This window comes from Triturus cristatus, chromosome 8 (genome assembly GCF_964204655.1).
Source record: "Triturus cristatus chromosome 8, aTriCri1.1, whole genome shotgun sequence".
Lineage (NCBI taxonomy): Eukaryota > Metazoa > Chordata > Amphibia > Caudata > Salamandridae > Triturus > Triturus cristatus.
In genome coordinates, this window is record NC_140591.1 from 1,323,064,353 (window position 1) to 1,323,090,056 (window position 25,704).

Here is a 25,704-nt window from a genome sequence, read left to right on the forward strand (position 1 = left end):
GGAGAAACACATGCACTTTAGCACTGGTTAGCAGTAGTTAAGTACTCAGAGTCCTAAGGCCAACACAAAGATACAGCAAAAAGTGGAGGTAAGAAGGCAAAACGTTGGGGGAAGACCACCCTAGGGATGACAGGTCTAACAGACCCCAAAGACGTGAGGGTTGTGATGCCTCGAAGAGGAACGGCTCAACTCGGGAGCTGGTACAGGGCATGGTAGTTTGTCTGGGGCACCCTCAGCAATACCCCAGCCAGCATACAGTCAGAGCTACCAGTACAGGGGGTCTCGGTAGCAATGAAAACAGTGGATATAGCCAAGGTAGGCAACAAGGCAGGTGCATCTGCCGCCTCTGTAGCTGGCACTGGCAAAGTTATATTAAACATTATAGACCTGTTACATAAAGTGTCGCAGGAGTAAGCAGTAGACCAGCCCCAGCACGAGGGTGCCCCAACAGTTTTGAAAGAGGCATAGGAATCTGTGCCAAGCACCACCAAGAGGTGGTAGGTGCTCTGGAACAGCCAGTGTAAGCACTGTCTATTACTGGGTCATCGTTGGCTAGAGCGACGGAGGAGCTATAGATTGCAGACTTTGCTCGACCCCCTGTATTGCTTTGGAGGGGTCCCCATCTCATTACCAGCATGGCAAAGCAGGTTAGTAATGGCACTAAGGCTGCATTCTGTGTGGTAGAAGATTGGACCACAGGGGGGGCAAGCTCCCGAGCCCACGAGGGGGCATAAGATGCATTGAAGCGCCTTCTGTAGCAAAACCCACTCAAGGTCTTTTAACTGTGAAGGAAAGGAGGCGTCCCAGCCCAAGAGTTTTATGAGCGCTTCCCCAACTAATTAGCGCATCCCCAACTCTAAAAGACTTGGAACCCGCCACTGCATTACCCATGACAGGGGAAACAGTTGAGGCCCAGACCAGTCTGGATGGTCAGCATACAGGCTGTGCAGACAGAACAAGGGAAGGTGGGTCTCCTTGGACAAGAGGGCATCGCTGGTCATTGGGGTGCCCGCCGGGGTACAACTCTGAAGGAAAATCAATAGAAATAGGGGGTAATCACTGCCAAGGCCGGCTCGGACACTGAGGTTGCGAAGTGCTTCCTTTCAATGTTGGATGTGTCTGACAGGTCGAGTAATGACTCTGATATCTCAAAAGAGGACTCTGGGAGCAGTCTAATAAGTAAGGCGAGCTACTCTGCCCAGGCAGGCGTAGATGATGAGTAAACCTGGTCATCAGTACAAAAGCCCCCTGGAAAGGGGAGTTGGAGGGCTGGTACTGCGGGAGGCCTAAAATGGAAGTATGCTACCACTCAACTTGCCGATGAGAGTATGTCTGGACTCTGAGACAGCCCAGCAAAGGGGGAGGGGGGGAATGAATGAGTTACCTACACTTGAACCATAAACCAAGGCATTAGGCTACATTGGGAAGAAACCCGGTCTGATAATCGAAGAGCCACGGCCATAACCAGGAAACTTCAGGGGGCAATATGAAAAATCTCAAAAACATGCTCTGAGATTGCTGAGACAATCTCAGCTGTAGAGAGCAGGCTGCAGCTCTGGAAACAGAACACATCCCAATAAAGGAACGGTCAGCTGCACATGAGGCACAACTAGTGGACACTCAGTGGAAACTAGAAGAATTCAAGAACTGACAATGCCACAATAACCTACGGATCTTGGGGACAGAAGATAGTGTGGAGTGCAGTCACATAAGGAGGTATGTTGTTAAGTTATTTAGGAATGTTTTCCAGACCTTGAAGGGTGGAACTGAGACCATGACATTCAGAGAGTCATAGATTTCCACTTACTATGGAGCGAGTGGACCAGGGGAGCGTGTCTGACAATCTGAAACCCAAGGCAATCTTTGTCTTTTGTGGTAATTTCCTTCTTAGACAGGCAGTGTTCGAAAAGGTGCACCCAGACTCTAAATGCTTATAGATGGGCACTCTTTCTTTGTCAGACCGGACTTTTATCAGACCTCGGTAGAGAGGCGTTGGAGGCAGTTGATGAAGCAGTTACAAGATAAGGGGGCACACGCTTATTTAATTAACCCTGCAAGGCTCAAGTTAATCTTCAATAGTAAGACTAGTGTAGATTCATCAGAGATTAAGGTAAAGGAATACTTTGAGAGTATACATTGAGTATCATGCTATGAAAGTCTGTGAGACATACTAAAAGGGTGACGATTTGGATAATCAAAATAGATTTGTTATATTTCATCTTTAGGGGCTTTACTTTCTTATTCTTTTTCTATTTGTTTAAAGAATAGCCAGACTCAGTGGCACCAACCATCACATAGACCAGTATGGGTCTGAATGCTTCACGAGGTTTGAAGGGGGCAGATGGGTGGGAGTCGGGAGGTGTCATAGAGGGGGTAAGGGTGATAAGGAGGAGGGTTGAAAAAAAGGAAGCAAACAAAGAGTTTGAATGTAAAGAGGGGTGATTATTTTCCATTAGAAATAGCCCAAATCATTGATTTAAGGGTGGAAGACATCTGGAGAGAGAATACGAGGGGATCCCAAGCAAAGCATGTGGTAATATGTTGTACAGTCAGTTCATATCTATATCAGTCATGGGTCATTAGTCATACTACTAAGATATTGCTTTAGATTATGAATGGCATGAACAAGGAAATTAATTATCTGTACTTTTAATGTCTGTGGTCTAAATTATAGATCAAAGAAGGCTTAGGTGGCTGAGGAGCTGAGAACTGTGGGTGTAGACATTATTTATCTACGAGAAACATATAGAGGGGCAAGGAGGGATCTGTTAGAGACCCTTGGGTACACTTTGTTGGTGTGTACCATGCAGTGAACCACCACGAGGGGAGTGGCAATTTTAGCACAAAGGAATATTTATGTGGTGAAGCGCAATCTCTTGGATAAATTAGGGAGATGGGCAATTGTGGAATGCCAGGTTGCTGATCAGTGTTTCACTATCTGCTCCAAATATGATTCCAATCTGGATGAATTGCCAGTTGTTTAACATTTGGACGTGGAGCTGGCTTCGTGGCCAACTCCTCTCACAGTGTGCGGGGATCTTAACATCCATATGGATCTTACTCAGAATCTTCCACAGCCTGGTAGGTATATGGGTCAGAAACCTAGGTTGTATATTGCAGGACAGCAGCTAATGAGGTATCATTGACCTATTGATGTTTGGGCTAGGTTATACATTTTCTTTATACAGCAAGAAGAAATGTGTTCATCTAGATTATGTTTTGTTTACATCTGGGCTTGTGAGGGAGGTATTCATAGAGAAACATCCTAAGATATTTTCGTATCATGATCCTCTGATAATTGAGTGTCAGTTAGCGGCTAAAATTGGGCTATTTCATACATGGACCTTTTACAAGGGGCTGATCCTTAATTGAGAATATATAGAACATATGAAGGGATGGCTGACAGGCTTTATGGAAAGTAGTCGAGGAAGTGCAGCAATAGGTGTAGTTTGGGACTCATTAAAAGCAGGAATCAGGGGGAGACCCTTAGCTTTAGCCTCCAAAATCAGAGGACACAGGCTGACAGAGTGAGGGAACAGTATAAGGAGCTAGGGGACCTCAAAGCTTTGCATGTTAAGGCAATAGCGGAAGGACAGGAAGACCAGGGGATCCTCCAAAACCTTTCTGTGGTTAAAGGTGCTATTAGCTCCTTTACATCCAGAAAATAGCAGAGAAGTACCAAACCCAGAGGGCAGAGAGTTATGAATGTAGCGAAATTGTAGGCAGGCTCCTGGTACTGCGTACGCGCCAGAAGGAGGTACATGGCGGTATTAGTGCTATAATGGATAAGGAGGGAAATCTGGCTAGAACTCTGGAAGATATTGTTAGAGTTTTTAAGAAATATTATTAAATGCTTTATCAGGAAGACCATTCTCCTCCTCCTGGCCGATGTTGAGCAGTATGTAGCTCTAGTAAATGGAGGGGTATTAGAGAAGAAGGCGCAGGCAGTCTGCATCAACCAATCACTCCAGAGGAAGTCTACACTAGCTCTTTAGGCTATGGGAAGACGGCAGGACCTGACGAGATACTACTGCAATTGTATCAGGTATTTTATTATGTTTTGGCTGGGGACATGATTAACACCTTCCTCGAAGTCCAGCTAGAGATTTTAGCCCCAGTCTCGTGGACAGCCACTAACATCATGATATTTATAAACAAGCATTTACAATGCAATAGGTCTCACAATTACTTGATTTTGAGCTATTGGCATTGTAAATGGCAATGTCTTTTACAAACCCAATAGTTTAAACTTTTGCAAAAGCGCTCAATTTCCATTAAAAACACGGTAGTTTTTAGAAGTGGCATCTTAAAATCAGGTAAAACCTTTTCTTTGCATTTTATACTTTAAGGATAGTTAATGTTCCTTTCGACAGCAACCATGCAAACTAAACACCATAACAAATAAACACTGCTTAGGAATGGGTCACACTTGTAAAGAGACCACCTGAAAAAGAGGAGCATCCAAAGACACATGCACACAGTTTCAGAAAGGGAATTCCAAGCATTCCTGTTTTATTTGAGGGGAGTGCGCCCCATACAGAAGATAAGCCTCAGGACTATCACTGTGTTTTAGGGAGCAGTGGTGGCAGCAGTATGTTTACCTTCCGGGTACTCATAGCTGCCAAGGTTTAAGATTGCTTATGTGTGACATTTTCATAGTTTCAGTATACTTATGAGTGACATTTAACGGCCAAATGTGTGACACTTAAGAGTGGCACTTTCTGGCAAGTAAAATCGAGTAAAGAAGTCCATGGAAACAGATAAATACCACAAGCAACACCCATATGAGCAATGAAAAACTATAAAATCTTCAAACTGCTACAAAGCACCTGAAATGGAAGGGCACTAATCTTTCTCTTTCACGTGTTTCATTTCTTTTATAGCGCTCCTCATACCAGTGTAGGGTGTCAGAGCACTTTACATCATACACACATTATACAGCGACAACAAATCATACATGTGCAAATCAGTTTATAGGAAATGTTACGTAAGACAGTGAGGATTACAAGTTGTAGGAATCACACATCATCCTTATTAGCAGGCAGTATATTTTAAGTGTGTGTGGTCCAGAGAGGCACAAACGCAGGATTTTAAACGTACCACCGTGGTTGGTTTTACTAAAAAGAATGTATTTCTACCCAACCTAACCCTTTTAGCAACATTGGGATAAAGAAAACCTGGGGGAAAAATACATTTCTAACCTATACCACACAGTTTAAATGCAGCTCCTTGATTGCGTTTCATATGTATATGTGTTATATTAGGATTGTAACTTATGAACTTCAAGTAACAAAAGGATCAATGTGACAAGAGCAGTAACCCCCTGAGCTTGCCACATAAAATGCAGTGTAGTGATCTGGCTGGCACACGTTCTATGCAGCAGGCACATTAACCATCTGCGCTACTTGATGATGGGTGAGACTGCCACCAGACAAAACGCTTATCTGGCTCCAGCAGGAACATTATTCACAAGAGTTATCTTGACCTTTAAATTGCTTCCTGAAGACTCCTGGATTGACAAGAAATTTAGCAGAAGGTGGTTTTAATCCAGAGTACACAGCACCTCAGGGGTGAGGGGGTCTCGACATCATTGTAGTATGAAGAGCCGATTCCCAAGCGGCCCGACCGCCAACAGAGACAGAAATTGGCCTTGGCACTCTTATCTGCTGTTTCTGTGCAGAGAGCAAAGAGAAAGGAGAACATGAACCATGGTAGCGTGCTTCTGAGTCGCAGATGGAGCCAGAAAAGAAAAGTAAGAGGGCCAGCACTGCATTGCTTACAATACACAGAGCACACAGGCCTCTCCACTGCCTGAAGTAAAGTAAAAGTAAACTGAAATACAGTCAGGAGAGGGAAACCTGGCGCACGCAGTGTGCACCGGGCACCTGCACCACAACAGCAGAAACAAACAATACTTTTGATATTAAATGAAAAGCCAAACGATTCCTACCTTGGCTGTTGAAGCAACAAAAAACTATAGTGAAAAGGAGGCCCTGCGCTTGTAGACGAGGGAACCCTGCAGCAATCTTCTCAGAAAGTGCAAAGTTTAACAGCTCTGTGCTGTAGCGGCCCGATGCCCAGGGCTGCCCTGAAATGTCCTTGTGTTGAGGTTAGGGAGCATAGTCAAACTCGGCTGGTGGCAACATTTCCTGGGGACTGAAGTCTGTTGGCAGGAAACTGAAAACACATCCTGCTACCGCAGCATGCGCTGAATCGAGAACCTGCAGCGTAGCGAGACAGTCTGTACACGTGCACACTCAAACCTGATGGCGCTGATTCGAGAGAACAGTCAGTGTCCACTGTGATCCTCTGCAGATTATGCCGCCCGTTGCAGCCAGAAGGTGTCAGTGGCACTAACTGGGGTGGGTGGTGTGGCGTCAGTTGCTGAAATACAGCAATACAGTGAAAGTACCACCCCTGGATTCATTTGGATGGCTCTACACTCACTGGTACGAGCAGGATGCCCATATGAAATTGTTATTGGTACCACCTCTCGGGCAGCCGCAGCGGGTCTCAGTTGTAAAGAAATCAATGCAGTCAGCTGAGCCCAGACCGCTGCAGAAGTCGTCGCCCATGGTGAGCCAAGACTGCTAATGTTTAAAGTCACCTTTACAACACGGACTGACTGAATGAGGCAATATGATTCTTCTCCAGCTTCCACACACATGCAGGATTAAGATACTCACATCCTTCCTAGCCATGTAAAGAAGCGGCCGGCTTTGTTGAAACTGGCATCGCGCGAGTGCTGTGTGGGGCTGAAAAATGTGCCTGCTCACCCGCAAGTTTTTGAAGCAGCTTACAGCCTGAGTCGACTTGCTTCCTTTATAGCCTGTCCCTGGTGCTTAATAAGAGTCTGAGAATTGTTTCCTCAGCATGGCCACAATGCCTCTGTCATGAAACCTTCTCTAACCCTGGTAAATGCGAGGTCTGTTCCACCGGTGGTGTGTTTATTTACCCAGCCCGTTGCGCGTGTAGCAACTCGTGGCCGCCCGTGCCGATGGAGGAGAGGTTTGTTTACCTCTCTTCTGCAGGGGGCGGCTCTGAGGTAAGGAGGGGGAGCCTGCTGCGCAGTGTGCAGCATGGGGAGATGTGAGTGGCATGCGCCTGCACTCCCCGGGGGGCGCGGCGTCAGGGGGGGCAGGATCTCCCGCGGGCGGGCTTCCCTTCGTGCCCGTACTGCTCTCGGTTTGCTCGGGGCTGCGGGGGCGGGAGACACGGATGTGCACAGAAGGTGCAAGCGGGACACGGAAATGGGTGGCAGAAAAGTCTTACCCACAAGTTGGAACTCGTTCCTGCAGCTACGGAAATCGACATGAGAGTTTTTTTTTTTATTATAAATGTTTGGGGAACAGCCGTGCCAATGTGCAACGTCTCTTAGGGCTTCTCTGATGGAAACTGCAGATTACAACGGTTTGGTGGGAAGACCGCCTTGCAGAGTGGGCGGGTCCTAAGGGAGACAGGGCATGCACCAACCCCACTTCCAAAGAAGCCCAACAGAAAACCAACGACTATAGAGCTCGCAAGCGAGCAGCTGCTCTGCATCACAGGCAAGACCTAAAAATGGGAAGCCTCCATTGAACCAAGGGTCATATAGGCCTATTTCTCTGATTACTAGTGATACGAAGATCTATTTAAGACATTAACAACATAACTGGGCAGGCTAGTAGCAAAAATGGTTTCTCCTTGGCAGTATGAATTTATCTGGGGCCGAGGGACTACTGACCACATTAGGCAAGCAATTACATTGTTTGATGCAGCAGAGGTTTTAGAGTTTCACATGGTTATGATCCTGCTCAACGCCGAGAAAGCTTTCAATTGGGTCGCATGGAACTATTTATGGGCGCTACGTAAGAGAAAGGGCTAGGCCCGTCATCATTCAGACATTAAATCAGAAACCCACTGCCAGACTGCAAATAATGGTGAGGGAATCTTTCACGATTCAGATCACAAGAGGAACAAGGTAGGGATGCCAATGCTCACCCCTCCTTACTCCACATTCTTGAGAAGAATGCTCTAATAAGGCCGGTCGCTGTGAATGGATTTAATACTAAGATTTTGGCATATGCCTATGATATCGCCCTTGTGACTCCAAATCCAGAAGGGGCTACAAGTGCGGTAGAAATTGAGATGGGATCGTTTGGTATAATAGTGGGCTTTCACTTGAAAATAGTAGGCAATAAAGAAACCCCTACAGAAGACGGATGTAGGGTTGAGAGCGCACTATATTTAGGAGTGATTATAGCAGCCAGAGTGGAAAATAGATTGGAATTAAATATCACTCCAATGCTAGCAAAATGTAGGAGGGATCTACGCAGGTTAATATCTTGTTTAGCAATCATAGACCTGTTCAATGTAATTTAAATGCTGCTCCTTCTAAAGGTTCTATATTTTATAGGGAATTCCTCTCGAAATAGAACAGTTAAGGTTTAAAAAAAACTCAAGGCCCTCTGCTGTAACTTTATTGGGGAGTACAAAAAGGTGAGGAGAGCTCAAAGAAATTTGATGCTCCCTAGAGATAGAGGTGGCTGGTCCGTGCCTAATTTGAGGCATTATTATTGGGCAGCTATACTACAGCATGTGGTGGTTTTAATCACTGGTCGGCAGAGAGGAATGGGAGCCCGAAGGACTACCATCTATTTATGAGTTGAGGCAAAAGCTTGTTTTTTAAGGACTGTTTAACCAAGTTATTTTAAAAAAAAACTCAAATGTAAGTTATTAAAGCCTACATTCAAAATCTGGGTACAACTTAAGCAGAAGCTGAGTATAGGGCAGTACAATTATTATACTCTCCTCTGGCGATCATCCATTTTACTAACTGCTTCACATGACAAGAGTTATCTCATCTGGGTGCAAGCAGGGGTGGTTAGAATAGGGGATCTATTCAATCAGGATCACATGTATTTGAGGAATTGCAACAGAAATTTGGGTTGACTAAATTGAGGGTTTTTTTTAAGTATTTGCAAATTATTGATTTTGTGTTAAAAATAGACAGAGAAAAATTGACATTAGAGCAGGTTCCACTCATGACTTGTTCAGTCGTCTAAGGGGAGTAAAGGTCAGGCTTATTTATAAATCTCTAATTGTTTTAATGCCGGACTATCTAGAAAAGCAAGCAGAAAACTGAGACAGGAGATTAGCTGTCAAAGTGATACATTTTCAGAAATCATTGAAGGTGGGCCAGGAGATATTATTATCAGCAGGATTGAAGAGCGAACACTATAAAACATTGTTCAATTTGTATTACACACCAGCTAAGATGTCTAGTTGGGGGAAAAAGACCTGACGCTTGATGTCTCCGATGAGGCAATAATGAAGCAGATTTAGCTCATATGATCTGTAATTCTGCAAAGTTAGAGGCCCTCAAGGAAAGAATTTGTAGGTATCTGAGGTCTATACTTAATACACAGGTCTTAGCTGATGTTGTTTGAAATTGACAAGCGATTTGCTAAGGACAAGGGACAACTATATTAACTGGGTAATGGCGTTGACTCGTATATGTACTCTACTCTTTTGCTCAACCCAGATCCCCCCAATATCATGAACAGTTAGCCAGACTTGTCTATGTATCACTTGAAGAGTAATCTATATCTATGTAAGGGTCGTAAGGCGAGAAAGCCGGGAACCTGATCTAGGCACCTGTGGCCAACTAGATAGATAGAATGGACTCAAGAGGTGCACGTTTTTACCTTGTAGAAGTACGATAATGGGATATTTAAAATCATAGAAAATCTGGCAAGGTATAATGTGATCATGTGGAGAGCCCATCAATTATGGAAATGTTTTATTGGCTTTTGGATTAAGTAATTCATATTTATGTGGTTTTTGATATTTATTAACCTGTCTTTATGCATTGTAAACATTGCCTCTATATACATTCATGAATTTTTTGGGATTGATGCTCCTCTAATTAATTACATTAAAAAAATGTCTTTGAGGGTTGTGGGTGGAGCAAAATTAACTTTGAGTGAAGAATCTATTCCGAAAATGTAAGCCTGCATTCTATATGTAATGGTAAATGTGTGAAATCATGTGTAATAGGAATAGCAGACATCTTCAATGTTTTATTTATGTTGTTCATAACACAAAAAGCCAATAAAATCTTCTTCTAAATCTCTCCACCTCCATAGACTGCCAAATCTAAATAGGCAGTGAATCTCTAGCACTGACTTAGACCCATTCATTAATTTCATTAATTCATTCTTGTAGACAGTGTTTGTGAGTTTGAGAGAAATTTGTGATAAGATGATCATTCTATGATTCCATCCTGAGATTTGGAAAATGCACAAGAATACCAAACACCTCTTAAAATAAGTATTTCGATTTTTTGTGTATATTCATTTGTCATGGTGATACAAATATTATTTGTTTCACACTTCGGGCAACTTTTTTTTGATGCATAAGAATATAGAAACTACAGTTATTGAATCCATTCGATGACCTGAATGGTGGAATACATACAATCTTCAAAAAGATCTTCAGGTCTTAGGTGTGGAGTTATGGGGTAATAGCTATTAGTTCCATTAAGAGAGAATGTCCTTTGGGGATTGACTAAAATGGGCGAATATGTTCTGATAGAAGTGGAATTACTCCTTCGTCAAAGAAAAGAGAATAACCTATGATTTGAGTAGAGAATGAGGTCCTTTGGCACTCTAATTTGAAAATCCAAGTATTCAGCCACAGCTAGATAAAAAAAATGAAAGTCAGCAAAACAGCTCCATTTCAACTACTTTGCTCGTCTTTAAAATTTGAAAGTTGCTCTTACTGCACCTTCACTGATTTAGTGTCTTGTCCAATTTTTAAGATGCTCGGCTCCTAGCTAAGGTCCACCTGATGCCACAGACTCTTTTTGAGTGACAGCAGGCCTTGTTTCAAAAGGGTATGTCTTGGTTGTCTCTGTAAACCGTTAGGCATGTTTGTCATCACTAGATTATTCTTCTTAGCCAAGGTACATACTTTAAGGCTTTAGGGCAAGTGGATCAGTATCAGCTGATTATTTTGCTTTATTGTCTGTGTTGCTTCTGACTGGTTGCAGAGATACCAAAGGCCCTCAAGCAAATTGGTGTCTGATGCCTTGTTGACCAAATTCAAATGGATAACTTTTTACCTGCAGCTCTGTTTTGAAAAGAGTCTAAGCTTGTCAGTCTTGTTTGGAGCCCCGATTTGCATGGTACCAAAATTCATGTCAACTCCATTATTTCATTTTGTAAGCTCCTGACTAGGCAGGACAGCAGCCTTCCCACAGTTTGCAGTTCAGGTCAAGGTGTTTAACCTTACAAGAATTTCCTTGAAGCATTTATTTCCATTCCACTCTTGCTATAATTGGAGGCCAGGGATGGGTCCTTCTCAGAAAGGACTTAACTTGATCATTCTGCTGCCTTGCCTCTGGACCTATGAGATCACCCCAGTATTGGAATATAATTAACTGCTGGTTGCATACAAAATATGGTGTGGGGGGTCATTCATGTCACTTGCAAGGGCTTTCTTGTACAACTCATCATTTCTTCCATAACTACCAAACCTTTCACGGACTTATTTGTTGACTTCAAACTAAGCTTCAATATTACCATTGGCTTGTTGGAGTTGTTGAAGTTTCTTATCCTGTCCAGTGCTTCAAATCCCGCTAACATGTTTCCAGTATCACTTGTAAAGTGGTGGCCTGCACTGTTGGAGCTGTCCTTGTGTATCTACCTACACCACTTGACCACTTATATCACCTTCCTTGATTTTTCAGTTCTCCTCGCAGCAGTCCACGTGGGCCAGGGTCTCTCCTGTAGTATGTGCATTGTTTCGTAACTCTTATCCTTAAAACATTAAATCATTGTTGCCTTGGCTTGCATGGTGAGGCTCATAAACCTAGTCTACCTGCCAGTAGGCACGTTTCAAACGTTTCTGGGATGTGATTCGCCATAGTCATAGTTAGGTACTAATCACCCTTTGACCAATCTCTCTATTAAGGTATTGCTTGGTCACATGACGTAAAAGTGGGATGGGAATCCCTGCACCTGATCATGTCTCATTTTTATTTTGTTCTATGAGGAAAAATACTAATCAATATTAACAGTATACCAAAATTCCTTAGCTTTCATCTTTTTAATTGTTTTTTCAAATTTTATTTAATATTTAATGAAGTTATTTTACTATGCATGCTTGTTTTTTTTTTATTAGCGATATTATATTGCTAGTTCACGACAAATCCGACGACTAGACGGAGCATCGCGGTCCCCGGTAATTTCTCACTTCGGTGAATCTCTACTAGGAGCATCGACAATCCGAGCATATGGCCATCAGGAGAGATTTATCAATCAAAACAAAGATGTTGTCAATGAAAACCTGGTGTGCTACTACAACAACGTCATATCCAACAGGTACATATCTGCTTTATGGCTCCTCAAACTACTGTGCTAATAAGATTACATTTTACTGATATACTACAATGTGTTTAGGAACATGTCAGATTCAAGAAGCTCGGCCCCTTTAGACATAATCATTCTGCACAACAGAGTTCCATATGGATGGTGGAACATAGGCAATTATGGGGTTAAACTTTACTTGGCCATGTTGTTTTTTGTTGAATGCTTTTGTAACTTGGTCCCAAAACATCTACAATGAGAATATTCAGGGAAAATGTATATAATAATTTTTTTTTTTTTTTTTTTTCTGATTTTGTATAGCGCCTGGTTACACTGTCAGTGTGTCCCCGCGCTGTCAGAAGAGCTAGTTGCTCCGTCAGTCAGACAAGACGGGGCTATTCTTTAGGAAAGAGGAATGTTTTAAGTTTCCTGCGGAAGATGAGCTCCGATGTTTCCACTCTTAAGCTCAGGGGAAGAGAGTTCCATTTATGTGCCGCCAAAGTACGAAAGGATCTACCCCCCATTCTGGCTCTCTTGTGTCTGGGGACAGCGAGGAGGCCTGCTCCTAATGAGCGGAGTTGTCGGGTAGGCGTATAGGGGCAGAGAAGGTTCCGAAGGAAGGCCGGGCCCTTGCCATGTACGATCCTGTGACCAATGCATAGGACCTTGAAGTCGATCCTTTCATTGATCGGAAGCCAATGTAGTATTTGTAGAGATTTTTTAGAGGCGGCTCTTCTAGACAGCCGGAGGACCAGGCGAGCGGCAGCATTCTGGATTGTCTGCAGTCGACGCCGACTAGTGGCGTTGGCGCCTAGATACAAAGCATTGCCGTAGTCCAGTCTCGACGTGACAAGAGCGTGGACCAGGGTCTTCCTTGAAGATTCTGGGAGCAGGTCCAGGGTCTTACGGAGTTTCCGTAGAATTGAAAAGCACGTACCAGCGACCCGTCTGGTGTGGTAGTCGTAATTAAGCTTTGAGTCCACCCATACTCCAAGGTTCTTGACCTGATCACTGGGGGTAGGGAGAGGCCCCAGGGTCTGTGGCCACCAGGCAGATGACCAGACTGAGGGGGGTTTTCCTACAATCAGCACCTCAGTCTTGTCTCCGTTCAGACGGAGGCAGTTCTTCGCCATCCATCCAGCCAGCTCTTGGAGGCATGATGAGAAGTTCGCGGCGGCTTGTTCAGCAGGTTGGGTCAGTGCGACCACCAGCTGAGTGTCGTCTGCGTATGTCACTACTTCCACCCCATATCGTTCCGCAGTAGTAGCCACGGGGGTGACATATAAATTGAAAAGGGTTGGACTGAGGCTTGATCCCTGAGGCACTCCTTGACCGAGGTCAAAGGTGTCGGAGCGTGCTCCTCCTTGCTCCACCGAGAAGCTACGGTTAGTAAGAAAAGATTCCAGCCATAACCAGGCCGTGCCTGTCACCCCTCCTTTCTTCAGACACTGTAGCAGCGTATGATGTGCTACAGTGTCGAAGGCTGCGCTGAGGTCCAGGAGCACTAGTGCCGCCACATGCCCGGCGTCCACGTGCTTCCTCAGTGCCTCAGTCGAAAAAAGGAGGGCTGATTCTGTGGAGTGGCGGGCCCGGAAGCCCGATTGGTTGGTATGCAGGAGGCCTCTGGACTCTATGTGTGCTGAGAGTTGTTGGTTGACCAGCTTTTCCGCCAGTTTTGAGAAGAAGGGTAGGAGCGAAATGGGGCGCAGGTTGCTAAGCTGGGACGCACTGATATGGGGTTTTTTCTTAAGAGGCAGTACGACTGCTTGTTTCCACCCGTGTGGGACCTTGCCAGTGTTAAAAGAGGTAGACAATATATGGCCTACATACGGTGCCAGAAGACTCATGGCACTGGCCAGGAATTTGGCAGGGGCAGGATCGTGAGGGGAGCCTGATTTGATTCCTTTAGCAGTGGCTATCAAAAGGTCCTCTGTCGGAACCTGGTATGCTGTAAGGCAGTCTTCGATCTTTGCCTCCCAAGTCGCTTCTTCCTGAGGAGGTAGAAGGTTGGAGCCAGTTCTGGCATCATCAGGGAAACTGGTGTAAATGTCGCGTACTTTTTTGTGAAAAAATTCCGCAATGACGTTACAAGATTGTACTGAGGTATCGGCCTGCTCTAAAGAGGGGGGAGGTGTAGTGATCTCTTTATAGATCCTAAAGAGCTCCTTGGATGAGCAGTTAGCACTATCTATACGGTCAGCGTAGAAGGTCGCTTTGGTTTTCCTAATTTGGAAGTGGTATTTTTTTATGCTAGCTTTGTACACATCTCTTGCCTCTGGTGAATAGTTCTTTCTCCAGGCACGTTCGAGCCTCTTGCAGGCTGCCTTGGTTTCTCTAAGAGCTGTGCTGAACCAAGGTGCAGTTTTAGTTTGCCGCTCCGGGCCCTTATTGGCCCAAGGGGCAGTGATGTTTAGGGCTTTAGTGATGTGTCCGTCCAGGGCCATGCAAGCCTTGTCAACATCTACTCCTAAGTCTGTGGGGGAACCATTCAGTAGGAAGTGATATTCAAAAGAGTCCATGGAGAAACGGGCCCATTTCCTTTGTTGTTTATTGGCGCTATGGTGGGTTTGTTTATGGTGAGTCTTGACTAGGAAGTGAAAGGGGACTAGGAAGTGGTCGGTCCACAGCAAAGGAATGGGAGGGTCCTGTTTCAGATCCTCCAAATTACTAAAGATGGGGTCAAGTTGGTGTCCCTGTCGATGGGTCGGGAGGAGGGAGGCTATTTCTAATTGTATGGTTTGCAGCTCTTGACGCAATTCTTGAGCAGCTGAATTGTTGAAGTCTTCGAAGTGGAGATTAAGATCCCCTAATACAAGGAACTTCCTGTATCTCATAGCCAATGGGGTAGCGTTCTGGATGAGACTTTCCGCGAAGTTTCTACTACCTCCCGGGGGTCTATAGATTAATAGGCCTTTGATGACCGTATTTTTGTCGATACCGATGGAGAAAGCTCCAGTTTCGCTATCTTTTATATTAGCTGGTTCGAGGGAGCATGTCATATTCACTCTATAGATTATGGCAATGCCACCTCCCCTTCCCTTAGGTCTATCCTGCCTGCAAATTGCATAGCCAGGGGGAAGGGCCTCCCTGACTTCAGGGTCTGAGTCCTCGTCCAGCCAAGTTTCAGTGAGGCATAGTATGTCCCATTTGTTGTCTATTATAAGGTCGAATACTTCTAGTTTATGTTTTTTGAGAGAACGACAGTTAAGCAGAGCGCCACTGATTTTCCTAGTGTGCTCTGGTCGGGCGTTGTCGTTGGGCGTGCTTGCTTTAGGATGCTTATTGAGGATGAAGCCACAGTGTTCACAGGGATTTGTAGGACTGCGTATACTGAGATCAATACTGTGCTCACATACCTTAAAGTATTTGTTGCGAAGGTTGAGGAGCTCCTCTTTATCGTATCAGTTATCTGGGAGGTGAGGAATAGGGGGTCTGGCCCCGTGCCCCGGTCTGCCGCGGACGGGCGCAGACGGGCTTGCCCTAGGCGCGCCTTCGGCGCGCAAACGGCGCTCCCGCTGCGCTCGTCCGCTGCGCTTCCGGAGGCAACACATGATATGGGCGGGGGAGGGCGTGGCCTTGAAAGTGGGCGTGGCCTGTGCGTCGCCGGGGAGGCGAGCTAGGGGTCGTTGCAGCCGTCACGAAGGACGCTGTTTAAGATTAGGTTCAGGTAGGTGAAGCAACAAGCTTAAAATTGAATAAACACAGTTAAAAACAGATTTAACAAGCTATTAAAAAGAACGTGACTCCCGGCGTCTGCCTGCGGAGCTCTGGCAGAGAGAAAGGTTTGTGCCCTGTTTGCACTTTTTCTAATAGGGAGTTGACCACTTTATACATCTGCAGTTCTATTTCATGTACTCAATAATGGATTTGTGAATTGGCCCTAATGTTTTTAAAACAAAATGTTGGTATACAGTTGAGAGAGTCTCTCTGATTTTCAAAACTATTTCTGAACAGCTCTCCTTCACAAATTCTGGCAAGTTTGGCATTACCTTCCTGAACAAAATTATGAAGCATATTTCTCTCTTTTATATGTTGAATTATATTTAGGTACAGAAAACTGAAATATAACTTTTAGCCGCAGTGAGGCAGTCTTGTGTAATTCTCCATAGTAACTTTGCCGGCCAAAGGTCAATTACAAATATGTTTATTGGATTTTGGCAGCGACTTGGAGTCAATTAACTCAATACTCTGAACTATTTTTATACGCATGTTTTCTAAATGGTGCCTCTAAGGCTGGAAATAATCTTTAAGAGGATATGTGGACATTGAGGGGCGAATATGGAACTTATGTGCCAATTACACCAGGTGGTCAGAATTTCCGCAGTAGTATATTTAGAAAAAGGGGTAGATAGGAGGGTGGTTACTGGAAATGTTGTTACTACTCTGCTAGTAGAAACTATGAGGGCATTTACTCACATTCCCGACATTAGTACCCTAAATAAATACGTAAAACTACTCCACAAATTTGTGTGGTGCAAGTGTGCATTTATGGAAGGAAAGTTACCCAAACCATGTTAAAGGAAGCACAATTGGAGGGCCATTATGACAGTGTTCTAGTTAAAGGCAGGTTTCTGAAAGATGAGGCGGGCATATCACTAGATGCAAAATAATCTAAACTGAGAGATGGCACAGGTGCTTTGGGGTGATAAGATGACTTTGGGTTTGTGAGCAGACAATGCCAGAAAGATTGCACAGAAATATTATATGTGCAAGATCCAAAATAGGCAAGGTAGTTGATAGATTTTAATGCAGGCTTGAAGAAATTGTATAAGGTGCTGTTGTATGACCTAAACAGGTATGCCTGATGTCTACTTGTGAAGGGGAAGTGGTATCTTGTAAAGTTGAATATTTGGTAGACGACTTTGTAGTATGAAAGAAGGCACACTAATGGGAGTCTAGAAAAAGGCTCTTGCAGGAGTCTGGCTTGTTTAGGACTAGTGCTTTAATTACATTTTTGGCACAGAGAACTGTGGGATTTGGATGGAGTTTGCAAAGGTGGTTTTTGATGAAGGTGAGGTTTGTAGATGAAATTAGGGTAATCACATTTTGCTGTAAAGCCAAAAGCCACAAATTCAGGCAAAGAAGTCTTGGAGAATTAAGCCCGCAGCGATGAAAAGGAGGATTAGTTGGCTTTGAGTGCAAGAGATAAGGGGAAATGGATGCTCTTCTTCCAGTTCCTGGACATGCATGCAGGGTTGCCCTCATCACATTCTGCATTGTGACCTCATTAACAGAAGCCTCAGCTCTGGAAGTAGGAGGGGAACTGAAATAGAGATGCTTCTGCAAGACTGTCCTTCCTGAGAGTTTACTGATGATGTGTGAAGGAAACAAAAAAATGTTTGCCCTCTGGTCAGTGATACGTTCTTTGACTATGTTTATGCTGTCACATTAGAACCAGTGATAAGCCTGATTTCTTCAAAAGAGTGTCATGGATCAGTTATTTTAAGCAGGCAAAAATATGGTTGACGTCCGTCTTAGAGGACACAGGGAGAAGCACACTGCAGATACCTCAGCTAAACTATAAATCAATGCCTATGAGATAGGCATATTTAAAAACATGCCAACAAAAACTCTTATTACATACAGTGAAATGAAACCAGAGTTAGAAATAAAGCTAATTTATAACAAAATAGTGTGTGCTCAACCTTGACCGGATGATAGAGGAACAGTCAGTGAAAAAGAAAATTAAAATCTCGGGTCATTGCAAAAAATGAAATGGTTCTCTATTGGGAAATGATTTATTTTCAATTTCCATTTATTTATTACAAATACATTTCTGAGAAATAGGAGAACATTAAAATCATCAATTGAAATTTCATCAGTATCAAAGGAATAAAGTGATAGCAAGAATAATTATAACCAGTACATGACATGGGACATGGGTACAAGACATGTCACTGGTCAAGAAGGTGCCTGCAATGCCTTGTTTTTTGGAGGGAGGCACCAACTGGTATCATGTTTGAAATGGTGCTGGAGCAATCACTAGAACAGAAGTGGGTTGGTAGGAGGAGAGCCAGGAAAAAGTGGTTTTGGTGAGCCCAACTCATATTAGTGGCTGGATGTTTTTTTGGTCAGCTGCTTAAAATATTGTAGACAGGGTTATCTTATCTTTGTTTATCTTATTTGTGGGGTTTGTAGAGCACTATAAACCATCTGTATACGGGGAAATGCAAGTTACATTATATTCTTATGCCAAAACCGGTGTAACAGAAGCAGTTGATCATCAAGCAGTGGTGGACAATAACCTGGAGAAAGCCTGATTTTGAATGTGTCCCTCAAAGGTAGACAAAGCTGTAGGCGTTTGACTGGCCAGGAAATAGAATGAAACTGGAGAGTGCTATGATAGTGAGACCACCGTGAAAAGTGTCTTTAAGAATCCTCTGAATTTGAGGTGACTGCTTTCAAGTCTCAGATAAAGAGGTAGGGAACTACAGATGAAGGAGTCATGGACATAGAGGGAGTAACTGCCAAATCAAAAAATGCGAAGAGATGGGTTGACTGGAGGCATCTATATGCAGGCCCAAGACTTCTAATTATTTGGCAACCTTTGTAATATAGTTCAGTTGGTTGCCAGAGAGCACTTTGACGAGACCGGGTATTTTAAATGTTTTTAAATGAAGTATTTTAATGATTTTACTCCATTTCTCTTTCTTCTACCTCTAATTTTAGGACCTGTATGTTCTTTTCTAATGTCTTTCTACGATTCCTATTTTTCTTATTCTTTATTGATAATTCTGTATTCATTTTCTGAAAATAATTTGATTTTATAATGCCTAAGATGCATTGCATAGAAACAAATACAGGGTCCAGGCTCTAATCAGTAAGGCTGAGCCTATTCAAAGACAACCAACACGGGAGTGTCAATACTGATAATCCATTTGATATTTAAACTCGTGCCTAGAACAAATCTAAAGCAACCTTAGGCAATCTTTTGCTAAATTTGAATTTTATTAGAACTAATTTAACATTTTTAGGTTCCAAATTAATTCTTTCTTTAAGAAACCAAATCACTTTCGACAGAACTAAATATCTAAAAACAAAAAATCAACCATATATTCATCAAATTACTACACACATTACACCAGTCTTACTTGCTACTTTCATATCACAATCATTCCACATACATCACCCATACTAAACTACAGTCATACACAAGCCAATCTTTCCAAAAACCTGACCAAAATGTTTTTAAATTCAAAAGCCAGGGGCCAGCACCAGACATCACCTAGTACAGACAATAATCCATTATAGTGCAAACATTACACATGAAATATCATTACCAAATCAATCCATATAAATCCAAAAGCACTAAACTGTTAAATACATAAACACTAAGATTGTCTGGTTTAAATATCAAATGGATTATCAGTATTGGCACTCCCGTGTTTGTTGTGTTTAAACTACATTTTCCAATTTGACAAAAGAATTACTGAATTATTATTGCTGATTGTGAAGAGGAAAATATTAGGGATATTGGGAAGAAATAAGTGAATAGAAGAATAATTGAAGTTAGGCAGGTTAACCGAAAGACAGGAGCAGGATGATTTGTTAAGAACTTTTATCATCAGTACCCATTTATTTCATGGTACAGTTAGTCTCCTCTGTTGTCTTTGGCTCAAAAAACACTCCTTGCAGACTTTTATTTGCCTTCTTACATACAATTCATACAACATTTATATATTTACCTTACCGCACATCCTGATGGGATTTGTAAATCTCACAATGGTTCATGTGTTTTATTGAGTAAGGTCTGCAAGGGTTTGAAATTTTTAAACTATTCAACCCATGCCCACACAGAAGCTTTAATTTTGGTTCCTTCTTCATCATACATGTGCTTTTTATAGATGACTTTTAATGATTATGCCCAAAGATTACCAAATCTATGATGTAAATTATTAAGGACTTGCAATAAGCTTGATTATTAACTGCGGGGAGATCAGGGTATGAAATGCAACAAATATTAATAATCCAGTGTTAGTTAAACATAGTTTCACTAGAAAATCCTGGGTAAATTTGGTAGAAAGGAGATTGGCTTTCCTCAGAGAAACGTGAGAAAAATATTTAGACAGCACCAAAATAATATAAAACTCAAGAAAACAAACTGTACAATTCCAAAACTTAGTTTCACATCACCCAAACTCTAAGTAGCCCCTTAGTCTCTCAGATGTAAGTCAAATTCCTTCAATGGGGCAAGTTAGAACTGTGTGACTGACAAGGGCTCTGTGAGATTTGATTCTATGAATCTGGAATGCTACTGACATTTTCAGTAGTAGCTCCAAAACCTCAGAGCAGGAGCTACATGAAATCCATAGCCACCATAGTCTCTTCAAATTTTACACCTTTTCACCCTAATGCTATGCACTTTTGAGAATTTGTTTATTTTAGCTTATGAAATCCTCCAGTGGAGCAGGATTGCAAAATGCTCATGAGTGTAGTGTTCCTTGAGATCAGATAACTTCTGTGCTCCTACTGCAGCTGTGAACTAAACTAACCAGAAAATCTAGCCTCATAATTGTATACGTTTCTTCAAAAGCCTCAGCACCTTGTCCCAGTTGTCTAGAATTTGAACATTTTCTATTTCCAGCTTCTTCAGGATGCTGGATATCCTGATCATTCTTATAACACCCTAGTGGCTAGGGCCAGCTTTTAGATTACCTGGGCACAGAAAGAAATCACTGACAAGCTCAACCACTCACTCCCGACTGGGCCCAGTCAATTCCAGTCCCAATAGGTTCTTCCACTGTGGTGCCCTTCTTTGTCCATGATCTCTCTTGAACTACATAAGGAACACTGGTCTTTGCCCTTGAGTAGTACCTCCAAAGCTTGAGTACAAGGGAAAGCGGAATCCACTGCTCTCTAATTTCCCAGACAGGCCCAGTAGCAGGCTTCCTGGTGTGTCCTCTTTCAAGTCCAGAGGTGCTCTGATTCTCTAGTAGTGGGAACTCTAATGAATAGTAGTACTTCAACTCTGGTTGTTGGACATCACTGTGCCTCTGTGTCACACACACACACAATTGCTCCTATCCCACTATATCATACTCACTTTTGTAACACTTTATCTGACTTGGGATAAAACTATCCATTCAAGAAGGCATGATCTAGGTGGCAGGAGTCCCCAACATTATGTGGACTGTCATCCAACATATTACAGTGAGGTAACATGAGTCCCATCAGTAGAAAACCAGCTGAAGATGGTTCTTGTATGATGCATGAGTAGCTTTTGTTCCATGGTCTTGAGCTGGAGAAATCTATTTGCTTCCACTGCTGGAAGGCAGCCTGGCAGAATCAATTTGAGGATCACCCAGATTTCAAGCTAAAAGGTCACCTTTGGGGCAAATGTACAATTAATCTATGTTAACCAACACATTGATTTTTTTGCTATCACAGTGCTATGGCGATTTCTTTCTGTTCTTTCCAAAGCAGACTTTGAAATATGTCATTTTTATTCTAAGAGCACGCCTTGGCAAAATGGCTTTCCTGCATCAGCATTATGGAGCAAGTAGTACTTTTGATTCCTATTAGAGCTGATGGCAAATCCATATTTGCAAGTACTCACATTTACATATTACACACCCAGAATTTGTTTGCTCCAAGGCACTGTTATAGGTAACTTTGTTGATGGTAAAAGTATGGTTTTTAAGCATGCCCAAAGGATGCCCTTTGACACGTGGAGGGTGCTACAACAAATTCAGATTACGGAGACGTCCCTCAGGCCACAGTTTGAAGGCACTCATGTGGGTGGTGTTAAGTCCACACTGCAGGTGAAATGTGACATCTGAATTTTATGCCATTGGCATTTTCAGACTGATGTACTGCACCCTAACATTGTCCATAGGCAATATTTACCAGTACATTGTTTCCAATCTTAATAAAATCTGGATTACACTTGCAAATGTGATTTTGTTTTACCTTGCAGGAGTTCGTAGTCTATTCTGTTTGAAAAATAAATGACTCTAAAACTGAAACATTTCTAATAAACTCCACAAAGGTAGAGGTGTTTAATCAGGTTTTTTAAATATCTATAAGTCACAGAAACAGCCTGCCTCAAAACGTTGTTGAAAATTACCTACAGAAATCTATTGTTAAATACAACTCTAAGTTTAATGAAACACAGAATGCCCGCTATTTAAAGATTAGAATATTAAAGAATATTATTATTCTCTTTTCCATGCACTTCCAAATTTTGTACCATATTAATTTTTACACACTGTTGATGTATATGGGAATGTGTATCATCTACAGTATGGTGGTGGAATTGAGGTGTATGCTAAATAGAATGGGGAGACACTCTCTGCTTTTCAAAACTACTTCTGAACTACTCTCCTTCACGAATTCTGGCATGTTTTGCATAACCTTCTTTTTTTTGGTACATTTCTATGTTGGCAGGTGACCTGGGTAACATAATGGACATAGCTCTAATATGTACATGTTTAACAACTTTCATAAATTACACTATTTTCCACCTGAAATAAACGGTTATACATCTCTCATCCAAATGTGTTCCTTCATACTTTATAATGTTATATGAAGCAAAAAGAAAGAAAAGGAAGGAAGGAAGGAAGATAAAGAAGAGGGAGAAATGCATGCCTGGCCAATATCCTCCCAAATATCATGGTTATGCTGTACTAATGCATTACCTGCACTAAGGTGTGTCAATAATATCAGAATTAGGAATCAGTCCTGTCGACAATATCATCAACAACACTACCATAAACAACATTTCCTATCTAAGTTTCTTTATACTCCTGGTGGCCGACTCATCCCTCCAAAGCATAGATTTTCCCAACCTGGCCTCCCAGTTTCTCTTGTTTCCCTCCATCTTAAGGCTGATCTTATTAACTCAGGTAGGCTCAGGGGCTGAAGGGGAATGGGCAAGAGATACATTCCTAAGGGTCTATGTGATGTATGAAATGGCCCCAAATCTTGGTTTTGCATGGTGTATTTTTGCCTCTCGTACATAGCTAGCTTAAATATTTCTGTTAATCATTATATGTGCTTTGGTATGTTTGAGGAGTGCCAGTGATGGAGTATACAAATTTTAGGCACCATAAGAGCGGTGGACATCTATCTCCTCCAGTCAGATGTAGCATCCTCTGTGTTATATGTGTCATGCAAAAGGGCTAATTTGGCCGATTCTATCAAGTGACATAGACTAGTGTCATGGAGTACTTGCAGTATGTGAACTAGGTCATAATCCAGTTCTGCACAATTCCAGCAGTTATTGCCCAGGCTAACCTGGCTTTTTTAAGTTTACATGGGGATCAATACCAGTTATGAAGTACTTTGAAGTATGAAACCTTCAGTCTGGCTTCCTGTTAAGTGTAGTCATAATGCTCAATGAGAGCTAGCCAATCTTCATCAATGTAGTCTAGTGCTGGCCTCACTTGCCAGTGTTATTTAATCACGGATCTTGTAGAAGATGAGACCGTGCCCAGAGATATCCCCTGGGTGACTATATATTTGTGGATCAGTGGTTTAGGTATTTGTTGGCATCGGGCCCAAATTGACTTCTCAAGTAGGGTTGTAATTGGCAGTATCACCAGTGGTGTGAGAGTGGCATCCCATATACCTCACAGACCGTGTGAAATGGTTTAAGCCTATCCTCCTTGTAGAGATCATCTATGCTTTGCATCTTGCTGGCTTTCCACTTTGCTCAATTGACTGGCCAATCTAGGCGTTCATATTGGAGCATGTATTTTTGCTTTAGAGCACATAATAGATAAGGGTATATTAAAGTTGAACAATAGTGTAAAGATATTCCGTCACCGGCATTCACATTTTTGATACTCGCTTGAGCTCTATAACGAAAGATATTGCTTGTTAAATTACACAATTTAAAAATAACATTAGATTTTTAGTTGTGCATTGGTAACTTATGCTTCAGAGTGTCTTAAATTAGAAAGTACATGGAAGTAAAAGCAACCATAAGAAACAAAGAGAATTGTTTTGGAGACATTGAGAATTGAATAAGCTAAATAATACCTCTTGGCTCATCCAAACTTTTGTTCTATATTTGTTTTAGTTTTTTTACTTTTCATTTGCATTTGTATTGTATTCTCTTTTGAATTCTTTGATTTTTCAGAAGACCACGTTATTCCTTTCATTGCCACAAATATATAACAGTTGAAAGGCACCAGCAGATTCAATGTGACTTGATGCATCACAGTACATACAATACGTGAAAAAAGTGCTTATGTAAAAAGCACATGTTTACCAGCTATCCATTTTTACATTTTCATTATAAATATGGTATCCTAGGTAGATGAAAGTAGGAGTTGACCAATCTGGGTTTAACGTGAGTCCAACCCCACAGCTTATTTCATTTATGATTTATGTCTTATTGAACATCCCAGTTACTTTTATTAAATTCCAAGGCCCGCGTAGACCATATGAAACGTTTAATCCAGTTTCATACTGCGAGATAGGGTATGGATATAAAATAACTTCATAAAAATGTTTAATTTGAGTTCTTTTTGGGTGCTTTATAAATTAAAAAACGGAATGAAGTTTCAGTTTGTTATGGCTTTTTCTCTTTTGTGTTGTATTTGGTTATTGCAGATGGCTGGCAGTCAGACTGGAGTTTCTTGGCAACTTGATGGTGTTCTTTGCTGCTCTGTTTGCAGTTCTGACTAGAGACACAATTACTTCCAGCATAGTTGGTTTATCAGTATCGTATGCCTTGAATGTAAGTATATAATAAGATGACTACTAATAAACAGGTTGCATAAACGAAATGAGAAAGTTGTATTGTGAATTGCCCGTTCTGTAATTTTACTAGATGGCAGTCTTCTGCAAGCCTTCCACCTATCACCTTCAGTTTTTGTACTATGCATGCTATCTTGCATATCAGTAAATTGCTTCAGAACAAATAAGATGTTTTACAACAGGCATTGTTTTTGTATTGTAATACAATTTTACTCCATTTTTTTAAAGATCACTCAAACATTAAATTTCTGGGTTCGAAAAGCTTGTGAAATAGAAACGAATGGTGTCGCTATTGAGAGAGTATGTGAGTATGCAGAAATGGAAAAGGAGGTAAGCATTTTGGAAAGGCTAACACTACTTTTCAGTTTTTATGCAAATACCTTTTTCCACTAAAACACCTTATTCTTAGCAACAATGAGTGGCATTATTACAGCTTAAATAATAGGTGCTACAATCAAATGTGGTGTGCAGTTAAATGCACCCCACAACATTAAATGTGACTAGGTATATATAGCAGATGTTATTGTTATCAAATTAAATATTACTCATTTTAACTTTCTGTAACACGAAAAGTCTGAGTCAACCTGCTAGCACTCAAATCAAGGTAATTTAGGATGCATATCTATAGTAGATTCATTTTTGGGTCACG

At 42.1% G+C, this 25,704-nt stretch overlaps 1 protein-coding gene across 3 annotated transcripts in view; it reads left to right on the forward strand.

Annotated features, from left to right (window-relative positions):
- The window catches only part of LOC146805741 (ATP-binding cassette sub-family C member 2-like), a 417,933-nt gene that overhangs the window by 342,741 nt on the left and 49,488 nt on the right, over nucleotides 1-25,704 (forward strand). For all 3 annotated transcript variants that reach the window (XM_085623042.1, XM_085623044.1, XM_085623043.1), the window contains 3 exons: nucleotides 12,166-12,365; nucleotides 24,909-25,035; nucleotides 25,284-25,385. In XM_085623042.1, the coding sequence (XP_085479168.1) occupies nucleotides 12,166-12,365; nucleotides 24,909-25,035; nucleotides 25,284-25,385 (429 nt within the window). The remainder of the gene's footprint in view (nucleotides 1-12,165; nucleotides 12,366-24,908; nucleotides 25,036-25,283; nucleotides 25,386-25,704) is intronic.